Source organism: Antennarius striatus, chromosome 20, assembly GCF_040054535.1.
Source record: "Antennarius striatus isolate MH-2024 chromosome 20, ASM4005453v1, whole genome shotgun sequence".
Classification (NCBI taxonomy): Eukaryota; Metazoa; Chordata; class Actinopteri; order Lophiiformes; family Antennariidae; genus Antennarius; species Antennarius striatus.
In genome coordinates, this window is record NC_090795.1 from 7,727,501 (window position 1) to 7,742,836 (window position 15,336).

A 15,336-nucleotide genomic window follows, 5' to 3' on the forward strand; every position below is an offset into this window, starting at 1 on the left:
TCCATGCGCTGATTTTTTATTTGTTAGTCATGAGAAAACAGATGATCATAGAGAACCAATGAAGACATTTTTCATTGCTTTAGTAGCTGTACATGATGGTAAAAAATTATATATTATAAATTAAGAGACAGTGTAACATTTATACTATGTACAAATAAGATGAGAATTACATTGATGGAAGTAGTTTTGCTTTTCAAGCTTAGCTGATGTAAGAGAACCCAAAATAGGCATAATAATAAAAATAATAGCAAGAAGAAGAAGATCATTCTTATTCTTAGACTGGAAGCTTTAAGCCAAACACATACAATAAATTTAACATCTTATAAATAGACTTAGACACATTTTTTCTAAACACTTCAATAATGAGGAGCCTATTTAAATAGACCTTTTATATATAACAACACATATTTTATTCAAGCAGCATTTACATGAAGAAATACCACGAGATCCTACCTTGGGCCTGAGCGGATTTTTTGTTCCTGTGATATATTTTATCACTGTAAAATATCCTGTAAAATATTACAAATGATTAGAACGAACTGACGGGATTAACTGAAGAGGCCTAGTTCATTTACATTAGTTCCAGGGCCGATATTCTGGGTTTAAAACTGTTATACCGGTATAGGGTAGGCTTTGTCCGGTGTGTTTCTGCATTTTTACACTGTCCTTCACGGGAAACACGGAGGCTTTCTCTAATCCATCCCCCGGGGAAGACAGAAGCGCTGTGCTGTCCAAGATTTCTGCAAAGCAATATCATTCATAAGTAAAGAGTTTGCAATGCAAAAGAAATTCAGCATTAAATTTCTGCAGCCTACATTTCATTTTTTCCGAATTAATTGGTTAGTAAGGAAATCACAGATTCGAAAGCATCAGTGCGCTGTTGTAAAAGACCCGGCAATATGTTTGTTTGTTTTGCACATTATTATGGGAAGAAATTGTAATTCTCAATCTGATTCTTTAATTTACTTACGGTGGCATGATGCATTTAACACCAATCAAAATCAAATAAATCCAGCACTGTGTTGTATTAGACTAATAATGTCTTACTTTTGTGATTTTTCATGTGTAACTGAAGCTCCTGCTCCTCTGGAAACGAAGCTTGGCACAGGTCGCAGGGAAAGGGTTTGTCCCTGGCGTGGGTCCGCCGGACGTGGCTGTCGTGGGCGGCGTGTGAGGCGAAGGCCTTCCCACAGTGCTTGCATTTGAAGGGCCGCTCTCCGGAGTGCTGTCGGATGTGTGTTCGCAAAATACTGGAGGCAGTGAAGGCCTGAAAAGAGAGAAGTCAGCATGTCGTTTTCTTTCGTTTGATTTAGGGATTTCACATTTTTTGCAGGATCAAGCCTGAACTGGCTTTTCTACCGGTTTTCAGCAGATGTAATTATAGGCTGTGGTCTTTTAAGTTCGTGAGACTATTATTATTATTATTATTATTATTATTATTATTATTATTATTATTATTATTATTATTATTATTATTATTATTATCCCATATTACTGAAGGTTATTCGTTTTGACGACGCCACCCGAACGCAACACAAGCGATCACTGACCATAAAGATCCTCATTACCTTATGTCATACTGCATCACAACGCCAATTAAATGCAAGTGGCGCCACATTATGTAGTTTCTCATCTAAAAAATAAAAATAATATAAAACAAATATGTTCTCCCTGTGGGTCTAATTAAAATTTAAAAAGTCAAAGTCAACTTTATTGTCAAATGTACTATATTTGCATGACATACAGATGAAATTGCATTCCTCTCAGACCCACGGTGAAAAAACCCCAACACAAAATATGACAGGAAACACAAATGTTTTATAAAACCAGTTATATAAACAAACCAGTTCATAAATTCTATCGATAAATTTCAAAATAAATCATCGCACAATAGAACCTTAAGCCTGGCGTTATTATAAGTAAGGGCGGCGGTAGCTCAGTCCAGTAGACTCAGAATCCAGCACTGCTGGTGTGCCCTTGAGCAAGGCGCACCAAGAAGGAGCTGTCACCTTATAAATTTGCATGCTTATAGGTCGCTTGTGTGTGTGTGTGTGTGTGTGTGTGTGTGTGCGTGTGCGTGTGCGTGTGTGTGTGTGTGTGTGTGTGTATACTCGTGTGTAATATAGACTATGAGTGGAAAAATATTTTCCCCAAGGGGATTATTAAGGTACAGTATACATTTCTTCTTCATCTTAACACTTAGCTGAAGCCAAAGTGTCGTGACTGTTTACCCTTTATAAACCTAAGACTAGCCTTGTTCATAATTCTTTTTTTAAATTATTTTAATTGTGTTTTTATGAACGGTCCTTCTCCGGCTACTTTTTTTTTTTTTTTTTTTTTTTTTTTAAGGGGGGAGGATATCTAGGAAAAAAAAAAGAACAAAAACACTCCTGCTAATTCCAGGGCCGTAAATTAAAAGTGTAATCTCTGTAGACAAAGGGGTGGGTGTACATCTGGCGATAATTAGCATGTAAGTGTCTCCACGGAGCGTGGCCGCCGAGAGGAACAATGAGCCAAAAGCGCCACGACACGAGGAAGTAAATTTAAATTGGTTGACGTAAAGAAGATTCCCAAGGAGGCCTACACTCAATGAAGACCTGCATTCAATCAAGGCCTACACTCACTGAGCCGAAGGAGAAACTAAATGACGTGTCTTTCATGTCTGAAAGATATATTCAGTATATATCAGAAATAAGGTTACAGATACAGTACGTGTTATTGTATTTCTTACATGACGTCAGTGAATGCGTCGCAGGTTGACTCATTGTAAACTGTTCTCTGATTGGCTCAGTCTCACGCATCTGATCACACGTGTGCTTGCCAGAGTGTCATATTGCCACAGAGCTCCTCTTTTACTGCCCCTAATTCTTTTGGGGATTGAGGAAAACCCATAAACTTTATGGTTTTATTTAAAAAAAAATTCATTTCGTCCTAAAAGTGACGTGGTCGTGATTCATGTCCGCTGTTCATTGGTTCAGATCAAGAAGCAGGACACAGGTGGGACACAAAACAAAACTTTCAAGAGTAATGTATCTATATCTGAATTATTTCAAAAGTCAGCTTCTATGAAATACACATTTTAATCAAATTATTTATTTTGAATAATTTATTGAGAGGGTAACTTTATGTTTCCCTGAAGTCAATTTAATGTCAAATTAATTATTGCGTCATGCTTTTTTTAAAATTGTTTTTTGCCGTGAAATGTTCATTATTGTAGAAATGTAAATATGTAATATTATAATGACATGAATAGGTTTTATATTTTTGATTAGACTACATATAAAGGCTACGAATTTTTCATCACACAAACATATTGACAATGTTAAAAATGTATAGGAAGAGAAGAAATTTCATAACGAATAATAGTCTTAATATCAGTTTCAGGTGCAGTGATACAGTGGACTAAACTCCATAATGAATTAGCACGGGTTGAAAACATTCCAATTCTTATTTCTACTTTATGACACCCTAAAATAGAAAATAAAAGGTCTTTTTTTTTTTTACCTTGTTGCAGTAGACGCATTTGTACGGCCGCTCACCAGAGTGCACACGCATGTGTTTGTTGAGACTTGACGACTGGGAGAAACTCTTTCCACACACCGAGCACTGTAGATCAGACAGATAAGGCATACGATTAAAAAGTATTTATTTATTTGCATTTTTATTTTCTAATTAATTTGGAACATTAAATCTATTAACATTTTTATTGAATCTTTTGTGCGCGTTCCTGACGAAATAGACTGTATTTCACAAAAGTGACATTTGGACTATCGACTAATCATTTCGTTTCCCTGTGTTACCTCCGATTGAAGTATATTTTTTGGTGTCGTTAAGGGGAACTGTCTTTTCAGCACCACGTGGAGTCGGGACTGACAACCTGCGCTAAAAGCTGAAAGACGCGCACCTGCCCACGCTCGTTTGCGTTACCTTGTGAGGCCGGTGTTTTTCGTGGACGTGTAAAATGTGGATCCTCAATCTGTCTCTCTTCTCAAATGATCTGTTGCAAAGGTGACAGGGGAACTTCCTGTCGCCCTGGTCCACGCAGCGCGTGTATTTCAGATGTTTGTCTCTGTAGTATTTGTAGGCGAACACCTTCCCGCACCTGTCACACTTGAAACCCTCACCGGCATCTGGGGAAATGAAAAAAATTAATAAAATTTGGTAACCAAAGCAAGGTTGGAAAAAGATTTTCACCGAAAGGAGGTCTAGTTCCTGACCTTCTGTGGCGGGGATCGCGCTGCTGTCCTCTTTGGAGTCTTTCAGGGTGAGAGGGATCCCCAAGAACTGCATATAGCAGTCTCCATACCACACCAGCAGCTCCTGACCCGCTCGGATCTCTTTGCAGGCCTCGTAGAAAATCTGACCCTGAACCTGAACAGCAATGAGGTTCTGCTCATCTGGGAAACGAGCACACTTCACCAAAGACATCCAGTTCCCCGATCCTCCCCTGCCGTCCACGAAATGACTCAGGCGGCCGTTTTCAAACACCTGAAAGAGGATTATCAGATTGTAAAATTAATTTCTCGAGATGTAGACACGAAAATCTGGAGGGGGAAATCCCAAAACACTACCTCCCACATCAGAGTGTTGTCATCATATGTTTTAATCTCGCTTGTATTGACCAGTTTTCCTTGGAAAGGTCCGAAGCGCGTCCCTTTGGGAATGCTGCTTTTGTCCGTGAAAACCCCACGGTGGGACACGTTTCCCCAAGACGCCTGGACGATGGTTAACCCTGAAAACACAAACGTCAGATCTCAAACCCCGTGGCTCAAAATACACACAATAAAATATGATCAGTGGAAGGAAACAGATCTTACCCTCTGGAAGCTCAAGGGCTTCTTGGTCCAGTGGGAGACTGTGAGAGTCTGAAACTGAAAAGGAGCAAACAACCCCCCCCCCCCCACTATTCATTAATCATATTTCTGGGGGAGATTAAGCCTAGTAAGGATCTATTATAAATTAACAGATTAGATATTATAAAATTACGCATGTAATCAATTATAATTTTTGCATTTTTGAATATCCAGTCGCTTGAGGGGCCCCACCTGACTTTCCGGGCAGGGCCAGCCCTGATATGGCGTGACTGACGTTTGGCTCCCGACTGCTGGAGTAACCGTAGAGCACTGTGAATAAATCATCCTCACTAAAATTATAAGACGTGCGGGATTTTTCTGGAGACATTTCTACGCTCCGGAAACGAAAGAGTGCGTCCTTTGGTGGAGATGTGGCGGAGGAAGAGGAGGAGGAAGAAGAGGAGGACCTGTCATTGGACGGGCTGCTGAAGTCAGAGGACAGCGGAGCGGCGGCGTGCTCCGTCACCACGGCGGCCAGCTCCTCCGGCTTGGAGTAGAGCGGGTGTCCGGGCAACATCTGGCTCAGATAGGGGAAGCCGGGGGCGTTCATGGGGTGTTCGTGCAGAATCGGGGGCTGGGGGCCCCCCTGGCTGAGGAACGGAGGGGCGCTGCCGTTTAGGCTGAGCGGCAGGGCGGCGTGGGTGTCCGACACCAGACGTCCGAGAGACTTGAGCGGATGGAGGAGGTTAGGAGTCCGTGGGTAGAAGTCCAGGTACTGGTGGGGGCCGGGGAGAGGGGCCGGGTAGAAGCCCCGAGCAGGGCTCCCCTTCAGTATGCCGCCGTGATAGCTCTTGTCCTTCAGTACTACAGGGATGATGGACACCGACATGACAGCACCAAGGTGAGTCTGGTGGAGATGATGGGGGGAGAGTTATAAAAGTTTAATACTGGAAGTCTAAAAAAAGGAAACCTGACATCAGGAGAGACTGACCACACCTACATTAGTTATTATAATGTGAGGAAGCCTTTAGAGTGGTTACCATGGTAATAAAAGAAGGATCTTTATGTCGCATCTTCCATCAGATGTGATTTCTGAGAGGACATGACATGACTTACCTCAATGAATACAACAATGTCGTCCGCATAAGGACGCAAATCTCAATATTGACCAACTCTATCGCACAAGAGGTAAAAACAACCCACGCTGGAATCGGACAGCCGATTTTGCAATATTTCCAGCTGAGAGGAGACACACACACACACACACACACACACACACACACACACACACACACACACACACACACACACACACACACACACACACACACACACACACACACACACACACACACACACACACACACACCAGACTCACATCAAATGTTCATCAGCGGCTCTCAGTGACGTCTGGAACGCGATGCGGTGTTTTTGGGAACCGTTTACCAATCAGCCAGTAAATAGACAGACAAATCAGGGTCATGACACCAATTAAAGAACAGTCGGTCAGAGCAGAGGTCAACATTAATGAAGCGTTTTATTACCCACAGCACAATCACCGGGGGAAAAGGACATCGGTAGGAGAAGTGATGGAGAAGACTAAGGAAATCCTTATAATAAATAATTTAAAACGGATTCTTGGACATGATTTTTACATACCTGAAACGAGCACGATCTCAGTTCTGTAACCAAGATTCTTTACAGTCTAATATGAACACGCAGCGGTGGGTTGCTGCTGTGCTTTGAATTTATCGGAAATAAAACTCACCTTGTAAAAAATATGGTCAAATATTATTTCACACTGTCGTTCGTCTCTCGCATGTCCACAGTCTTCAGGTTTGAACAGCGCCTGGTGCGTGGAGTGAAACCTGAAGCGACGTGGGCTGGAGGCCGGCTGCTCCAAACCTCAGTGCGTCTGTGCGCAGCAGGAGCGTCGGTTCTTGTCTTTATGTTGGTCTGTGGTCATCTGAGGGCACCTAGACTGGACACAGTCGGGTTCGATTCCCGGCACCTCCTTCCCATTGGCCAGGCCTCCCTTTACCTCATGCATCTCAATACCCCATAGGAATACGTTTTGTCAGGGACAACCCATCGTGGAACCTCTCCACACCAACGCGGTTCCTCTGCTATGGGAGGAGACTGAACGCGAGAGGGCCCCCACCCCAACAGACACGGCTATGGGAGGGCCCCCACCCCAACAGACACGCTCACATTTTTTATCGGATGGACACCCCCCCCTCGCCCCCCGTAGGATGTTAACACGTCTTGTTGTGATTTGGATGTGGGGAATTACAAAAGAATAATTTATAAGTCTGCGTCTGTTTTGTTGCGCCAAACAATCTTCAACGGTGTTTTGATATAATCTGATCACAGATCGGTTTAATACGTATATGGTGATTGACTTTTAACTTAATTCGATATCTTAATCTGGATTTTGTCCAATCTTCAATACATACATACAATTACAATTAGTGAATTCAGCCTCTAAACAAAACCCGCAAAAATATAAAAATTTTCACAAATCTAAATTTTTTTTTTAGCAGCAAGTCTGATTAATTACAAAATTGCCCATCTTACTTTTATTATCATCTTTAGCAATCCACTAGACATGCTGTGACTCGATAAATTATAGGCAATTTGAATAAATTGAAATATAAGCTTTTCTCTTAGCATGATGTTTGTCATGGATTTTATTCTTTCCGATATGAAAAATTCAATAAAAAACATGCTAACTAAACATTTCAGTTTAAAATTATATACTTGCATACATTGGAAATTGTAAAGGGAGCGGAGGCATGATGTCACCCATATTAAATAATATTCAGTCAAATACTGCAATAACAGAATTCTTTATTTACAAGGCAAATAGCAACAGCGAAGCCATATTAGTTCACAACTTGCATAACTGTGGTTTTAACTTCTCTTGTATATCTAATTTTGCATAAAACGCTCACACACACACTAGGGATACAAAGGTGGATGCGGGCATATAGTGTGATTCCTGTGAACAATGCAGAAATAAAAACAAAATCAGAAAACAAACAGTAAGCTTTCTTCACAAAGTCCATATATTACATATTGCTTCAGTATCCCCATGTTTAATGTCTTCCTTAAAACAGAGAAGGGGGATTGATGAAATAACTTCAACCCAACACAGAACAGAGAGCGATGATGAGGGACAGCTGAGCTGTGAATGAGTCTCCAGCAACTACACAGAGTTGAACAATTATGCACCCATTCAATATTGTACACAAGTCATTATACAAATTTATACAGACAGCAAGAACGAGTACGGACGAAATCTAAGGCATTATGCTAGGGTTTTAGCATTTTAAAGTTGCATCTTAGCTCTAAGAAATTGGCAGACAATACAAAAGGGCATTTAAAGTTATTCAAAACCATAAATTATAGAGAAAAAATATCTTTGTTTAGTGGCCTGGATATTTGTAATGGGCATTTATTTGCACCTGTCCTCATTATAAATGCTAAAAAATGCATTGCTACCACATGGCTTTAAATCTTTTTAAAATCTTGACAATCTTTGGAAATTTGCAAAGGGATGTGAATCATTCTTAAAATGGCTCAAAAAGGCGTTTTCTGCAGGACTATGTGATACAATCAAAACAGCATTTATTAAAAAAGTGTGATCTCTTAAGTTCCTGCAACAGAACAACTGCAGGACATCTGCAACGATGAAACCAAAAAACAACATTAATGCAGACTGAGTTCTAAAGTTGACTTGCTACAGCTTCAAATTTTACATGGAACCTGATTAAAAATGAAGCGATGACGGGCAAATTCCAACCTAAATGCTGAGAAGAGCATGGCGCACCATACTCTCGCCACGCCACGACAATACACACCATCAGTCACATCCTTAGACCTTAAATGACAATACATTCAGAATGATTCTCTTCCTGTTTAATGCTGCAACATCTACATTAGACCCTGTTCAGTGACATCATAAATTTATATTCTGTGGGCCTCAAAGCACGTTTTACCAGCAGTTCATCTCTCACTAAAAATAAAAGCTGGTAAAATTACTAAATCCAATTGAAAAGTGATTATTTGGCTTGCTCAAAGTCTGTTCAGGGTTAAAATAGTTATTATAAAAAGTTTTTTTTTTTTTTTTTTGGAGGAAAATGTACTTTTGAGGTTAGAGAAGATGACATGCTTTAGATCTTGTGAAGGTCAAACCAAACCCATACTGGTGCACAAAAAAAGCATGTCATTAGTGAACACTTAATAGTTGAACTAATTGCCTGAGGTCATAAAATATGGCTAAGTGTCTGTCAGAGCAGGTTTCACCAACCGTCCAGTCTTAACTCTGACCTCTGCTATAGAGGAATGGCTGGAGGCAGAGAGGTCGTGTGTCAACAAGGGGATCACAAACTATTTCCCTCTACAGGCCTCAGCCAATGCTGCATAATCTAACAGGAACGCTGCGTCTGGCTGTGTCAACTTTCTTGGTACAAACTGCAATAAAAAACTGTGTTTAATACTGCATCCAAACGTGGAGCAAAAAATCTGTCCATTTTATTCAGGAAAACTGTACAAAAATTACAAAAAGAAAAACAAAGCAAAAAAACAAAAAACAAAACAAAAACCCAAGAGTTTCTCAAGTAATCATTATTGCTTGTTTACATCACACAAGAATAGTTTGCACCTAGCAGCTTGTATGAAGCATTTTTCACTCCAGACAACATAGAAAGCACACTTCTGTTACTTATTTTTTGAGTTATGGCTGTGTTGACATTACGTTTTTAGCTTTTTTTTTTTTGTGTGGTGTTCTTATGCTAAAGGCAGAGAAGCAAGCGATAATCTGTACACTGTATACACAGCACACCCCTTTACAACCCTTCCCTACCTCCCACCCCTGTCTGCGTCGTACCAGAACATCGAGACATTGAAGTTCCCACTCCACCTCCTGAAAAAAAAACAAAAAAAAACCCCCACTCTGCTTAAAGAGGCAGTTGTGACCAGACAGAACCAAACCCTAAGGAATAAAATAAATAGGAAACAAAATGTTTTACTTATTGTTATGTACAATCTCTGTAATTCATTTTAACCATACATGATTTTGACATCTTCTGAAACTACAGGACCAAAACATAATCCATTATTCATGTTAACAGAAGAATCTCATCAGAAGAGAACAACCATTGTTAAAATTATTTTTAAAAAAAGTGCCTCTTTCACACTTTTAGAAATATTTTTTCTTGTTGCTACTAGGATAAAGTATCATCTACAATAATTAAAATTAATCTATACAGAAAAAAATAAAACTTAATTTATTACACTATATAAACCTCTGGTCTAAATTAGTCTAAGCACACGGATCATTATTCCACTCAAACCATTCTTCTGCAGTGTTTTTCAAGATCACTTTTTTTTCAATCATCTCCTCATTCTACATCTTAATTCTCACAAGGAAGAAACTAAAATAATAATAAAAGAAAGAAAAGCAAAAAGGCAAAACCGGCCAAGTGTTTGAGCTCCATCCAATAATTTGAACACAACTTGGAGTAATTGCTGCCATTTTGGAATTTTGTGGAAATGTCACAAAAATCTGAGAAAGGTAGGCCATGAAAGTAAAATCCATGTACTGAACGTCTTTTTTCTCTTTTTTTTCTTCTGTCTTTTGAGATGAGATTGTAAATGGCCCCTGTCCAGTGAGAGGAATACATTCATCAGAACGAGGGATGCCACCCACTGCTGCCCCCTTTAGGTCAGTGTCCCCCACCAGGAGGCTTACAGTAAGTCACACTACGGTGAATGCAGCTGGACAGGCAGACAAACTGGCTCATCACAAGACTCTCCTCCACGACTGTTAGGCATGTTGTACAGAGATCCACCATCCTCCCCTATAGCCCTCCACACAATCCAGTGTCTGTCCGGGGCCGGGCTCCTCCATAAGCTGCCCAAAAAGGCCCAGCTAACCTGGGTTGGGGGAGGCGTGGGCGTGGCCTGGCTGGTTGAAGGGGCAGTCGGTCGATTACATGTTTGTACAATTTTAAAAAAAAAAGCCAACGTGCTCCTTTCACCAGCTGATCGCTGAGGTTCAGGTGAAAGTTCTCCATGAGGGTCAGCAGTATTTCTGAAAATAAACAACACAAGTTAACTAAAAGCACAACATTTGACGAATACACATAACTGAACAGCACGGGGATCGGTTCATATCCCAAAACTCGTCTTGAAGCAAATCGGCCAAAAGTGCACCAGATGCTAAACAAGTAGAAATCCTCTAGGCACACAACACAAGCTGGTAAACTACAAAAGGTAGCACTAATGTTGAAAGGGTAAATAATTGAAATTATCTAAGTGCTAATATATCTCTATCGTCTCTGAAGGAGGGTAAATCAAGTGACAGATATACTGGTACGTTACAACAGCCTGAAGTGCACACAATCAAACAGCAGCACCTTGGTTAAATATTCATGGCCCTTTATTGGGCTTAAAAGCATCATGGACAACAACACACCGAAGCTAACAATACCAGTGAGACTCAGGAGGAGGAATTAACTTGGATGACATTAAACTATCATCTGAAATGGAGTGCTGACAAAGGCAGAAATAGTTGTGAGTTTTCTTGATGTCTCCTGACAGATATCAGGAATCAGCGAACCAGTATTTTTAATCTCACCAGACATTTTCTTTATGTCTTTCCGAGCATAGAAATTCCACAGGTATGTTCTACAAGGAGTCAAGTTTTTCCAGGTTGTACAAACCTGCTGATTCCGAGTCCAGACAGGCCCGTGAGCATCACACGACAACAACAATGCAGTCTGCATCGTCTGGCTCTAAAGTGCCTGCAGCTAATTACATCACTGTCCTTTAAGTTCAAGTGAAGCTTCAGAACTCAGGCTGGAGGAGTTACGTAAACTACTGAGTAAATTATTCACTAGTATGGCGGTTCAATAAGTGTACCCGAACACTTAGGGTCTTACGATAAGATGAACGCACACAAGCAAGCCTGGAGTTGTGAGGAAGAAAGACGAGACCTTTTCTTTTTTCTCAGTCTACCGGCCACTGTGTGAAATCTTTTTTTACCCCACTAAGAGAATCAGCCTCTCAGGACCGGCCTGGTATTTACCTGTTCTTGCCCCATGGAGGGTAAGCCGGGTGAGGGCCCTGAGGCCACGCTCATCTGTCCAGCCATCTGGCCCATGCTGCTCATGCTGCTGGTTGCCATGTTGGTAGCCATGGAGACGTTGTTGAGGTTCATGCCATTGCTGTTGAACATGCTGCTGTTGTTCTGCTGGGTGAATTGCGGCGATGCCTGTTGCTGTGAGAACATACTGTGAAGAGGGGAGGGAAAAGACAAGCTGATCAGGATGGGTGTGGCCACGCATATCCCCTATCCAGGGAAATAGTTGTTTGGAATGCAATTCTATTAAATCTACAGAATGCCAAGCTTAACAGTTAATTTAGAACCGAGCTCTAGCTTCTATCCATCTTTACCTGTTGCCTCCGATGTTGCCCTGTGGCCAGCCGTTCATATCAGGGGAACCCTGGAACCCTGCATTTCCCTGGCCTTGCTGCATCATGGGGGACTGTGTGTGGGCCATACGGGGAGAAAGCAGAGGGCTCTGTGGTGTGCCGGGACCTCCAAATCCTCCGTCTGCCTGCTGGCTCATACCTGTGGCAGATGCATCAAGACGGTTAAACCAGGCTGCACCTGCAGAGACTCAGCTACAATCTTTTATAGCAACATTCACTGGAATCTGCAGAAACATTCCAAGTAAGGTGTGGCAGAAAGTCTGTGCATGTCTGTTCAAGCGTGACGATTAGTGCAGCTGAAGACTGTCCGGTCCAGTCTTATTGTTTCCTACATGCGTGTAACTCAAGCAAGGAAAAAGAAAGGGAATAAGGAGATACCCTCAGGAGAAAAAAGAGAAAGACAAGTCGTGTTTAGTGGAAGTTAAAGCTCTGAATGAACTGACGGGCCAGAATCAGATAAAGGAATGAAGGATAAATCACGTCATTATACAAATAAGTATTATGACATCATCAGATTAGCTCCAGATTAAAGGCTCCGCTGTCAGGGTAGTAAAAGCATGGCCTTGTCATAACTGTCAGTATGAAGCCAGAGTTAAGCTCTTGGCGCTCTCTAGTGGAGCAAGAGTGGAACACCAGGACACCATTTTGGACAATGCACAGAACAGTGACTCATGTTATACAACTAAAAAGGAAAATATAACTCTGTGTGATTTGGATGACTCAGCTGCAGCTGATCAGGACATTAGAAATCAAACCGTCGCTCCCACAAATAAAACATGTGATGTCACACACACACACGCACACACACACACACACATACACACACAAATGGGCTACTGGATGAAGTGTGTGGTTGGCTGGGGGGGGGGGAGGTTGGGAGGAAGGGGGCAATACCTGAGTTGGGAAACTGAAAGGCACTGTGCTGCATTTGGGGGCTGAGTACGGCCCCGTACTGTCCGCCCATCATGTTTGTGTTTCCCATCATCATCTGTGAGGAGGAGGAGGAAGTGGAGGAAGAGGAGGAGGTGCCATGCATGTGGAGCTGGGGGTTCGGGGGGAGAGGGGGCAGGCTGGGAGAGAGAGGGGAGGAGAAGGGGCTGGTAGGGGGAGGAGGCGAGGCCAGGCCTGTACTGGTACCGTAGCTGGGTGGGTAGGGGAACTGCTGGGGGTTGGCCTGGGGGATGCGGGGGTTACTCATGCCTCCTGTGGCCATGTTTGGAGGCAGGTTGAGGCCCTGGGCCCTCATGGCCATGCTCCGCTGCTGCTGGACCTGCTGGGCCTGCTGCTGCCTCTGTCTCAAGTGATTACTCAGCAGCTCCCGCTGACGCTGTGCCAACATTTGAGCGTTGATGGTCCCCTGGAAGAGAGTGACGAGTAAGAACAGAGGAGCGGACACAGAAACGAAAGCCCCGCGTCTGACATCATCTCACTCTGCGATGACCTACCTGGTTTGGAGCGTTAGCCCGAAGAGGTAGGTTCACATTTGACACAGAACTCATCTGAGTCATCATTGGTTGTCGATTCTGGTGGAAAGAGACGTAGAAGAGGAGACAAACACCGTCCTCAAATGATTTGAAAGATCTTTAAAAATCATTTAACTTGCATAAAATTTTGATATCATTGTAAAGAATGAACAGAAATAATGACATCAATAGATGGATTCCAACTTTTCTGTGGAACAATTAAAAAAATAAAAAAAAGTGTTACTTTTAACACTGGGGTGTAGCAGGTTAGACCTACCAAAATGTCAACATCAGAGGTAATTACACAACCCTCAATCACACCGGTCAAACAGAATGGTCACATCAGAGATTTAAAAAAAAAATAAATTATGGAAACATCCCTGGCTGCACATGTACCTGCTGAGACTGGAGCCGGTGCTGGAGCTGCAGACGTAGTGTGTTGGGCTGAGTGGGGACGACCCCGGCCGGCCTGAGTCCGGGTCGGGCTTGCATCCTCATCATGGGGTACCCCGGCCGCGGACCCATCTGGCCAGACATGGGGTGAAAGCCTTGCTCTTGAATGGGTGCACCGGTGTAGCCTCTTTGGGCCAGGTGTGATGGTGGGGGACCAAACTGCTGGGTGTACATGGGGGGCTTTTGGTCTATCATCATCGTGGGGTCCTGGGGGAACTGTTCTGGCTCCACTGACTGACTCTGAAATAAAATCCCAAAAAAAGACATTAAGAAAATGTGTGAGTTATAGAAATTAATAAAGTCTCTAAAACTGATAATGTCAGTTATGAAGGATAAATCTCACTTGTTCTACCAGAGCAGGGATACCCAGAGCTCGATCGATCTCCTCCAGGCCATCAAAATCCTTCAGCGCTGTGTACAGCTGGGACATCAGGGCTCCCTCATCCACCTGGCTGCCATCGCCCGAGCTGAGTCCTGTGCTGCACAGCAAATCATCCTGGGACGCTGAGTGCACAGGCCTGGGGGGAGAGGAGACAGAAGCTCTACTTAAACGGACAGGTTAGGAGCTCTGAGGGTTGCCTGAAGTTCCTTTCCATTGTCTGTGTACTGACTGAAGGCAGTGATGGCAGCAGCAGCACCAACAACTTTGCTTACATGTTGACACTACTGTGTTTGTGAAATGGTCTTAGAGACATTTCATGATTTTCTGGCAGTAAAGTAAAAATGAAAACAGAACTTAAGCTGATCTTGATTGTTTTTAGGTGGCCACATGGTCTTTCTGCTCTACCTGTTCTATGAAGTTCATTGATTAGTGTCTGTATGGTGACAGGAAGGGCATCCGGCACAAAAAGTTTGCTAAACAAATATAAGCATTCATCTAAAATGGAAAAAGGATGACACGCAATGGGGAACAGCCAAAAAAAAATAATAAAATAAATAAAGCAGGTAACTCGCCTGTTCTGGTTTACAAAAGCTGTCTGGTCAATGGGCATCATGCTGTCTGGCCAGGGAGCTGTCTGGTTGGGTGGAGCCTGTTGTTGGGAGAAATGGTGTCCGGCCATAGCGATATCCATATCCGGTTGGGCTAAATGGAGGAAGAGAACAACAAAGTTAAAGTCAGGGTTGTA

At 42.4% G+C, this 15,336-nt stretch overlaps 2 protein-coding genes across 4 annotated transcripts in view; both read right to left on the reverse strand.

Annotated features, from left to right (window-relative positions):
* Positions 1-576: 576 nt before the first annotated feature.
* prdm14 (PR domain containing 14) lies at positions 577-5,682 on the reverse strand. Its single transcript, XM_068304546.1, has 8 exons — positions 5,046-5,682; positions 4,818-4,871; positions 4,572-4,732; positions 4,218-4,488; positions 3,928-4,130; positions 3,505-3,606; positions 1,048-1,267; positions 577-740 (listed from the first exon to the last, which is right to left on the reverse strand). Exons 1-8 carry the CDS (start codon positions 5,680-5,682, stop codon positions 577-579), a joined length of 1,812 nt encoding a protein of 603 aa, XP_068160647.1.
* A 1,944-nt stretch (positions 5,683-7,626) lies between these two features.
* Positions 7,627-15,336, reverse strand: part of ncoa2 (nuclear receptor coactivator 2) — a 54,465-nt gene continuing 46,755 nt past the window's right edge. For 2 of the 3 annotated variants that reach the window (XM_068303975.1, XM_068303976.1), the window contains 8 exons: positions 15,164-15,293; positions 14,553-14,727; positions 14,153-14,449; positions 13,739-13,816; positions 13,188-13,650; positions 12,255-12,432; positions 11,887-12,091; positions 7,627-10,890 (listed from right to left, as the gene is read on the reverse strand). In XM_068303975.1, the coding sequence (XP_068160076.1) occupies positions 10,879-10,890; positions 11,887-12,091; positions 12,255-12,432; positions 13,188-13,650; positions 13,739-13,816; positions 14,153-14,449; positions 14,553-14,727; positions 15,164-15,293 (1,538 nt within the window). In that variant the 3' untranslated portion in view covers positions 7,627-10,878. The remainder of the gene's footprint in view (positions 10,891-11,886; positions 12,092-12,254; positions 12,433-13,187; positions 13,651-13,738; positions 13,817-14,152; positions 14,450-14,552; positions 14,728-15,163; positions 15,294-15,336) is intronic. The other variant, XM_068303977.1, reaches the window with a different exon arrangement.

Coding starts and splice junctions, on each gene's coding strand:
- prdm14 (XM_068304546.1), bottom strand. CDS start 5,682: ATGTCGGTGTCCATCATCCCTGTAGTACTGAAGGACAAGAGCTATCAC. Junction 4,872..5,045: donor GGCCCTGCCCGGAAAGTCAG/GTGGGGCCCCTC, acceptor GCTCCTTTTCAG/TTTCAGACTCTCACAGTCTC. Junction 4,489..4,571: donor ACAACACTCTGATGTGGGAG/GTAGTGTTTTGG, acceptor ATCCTCTTTCAG/GTGTTTGAAAACGGCCGCCT.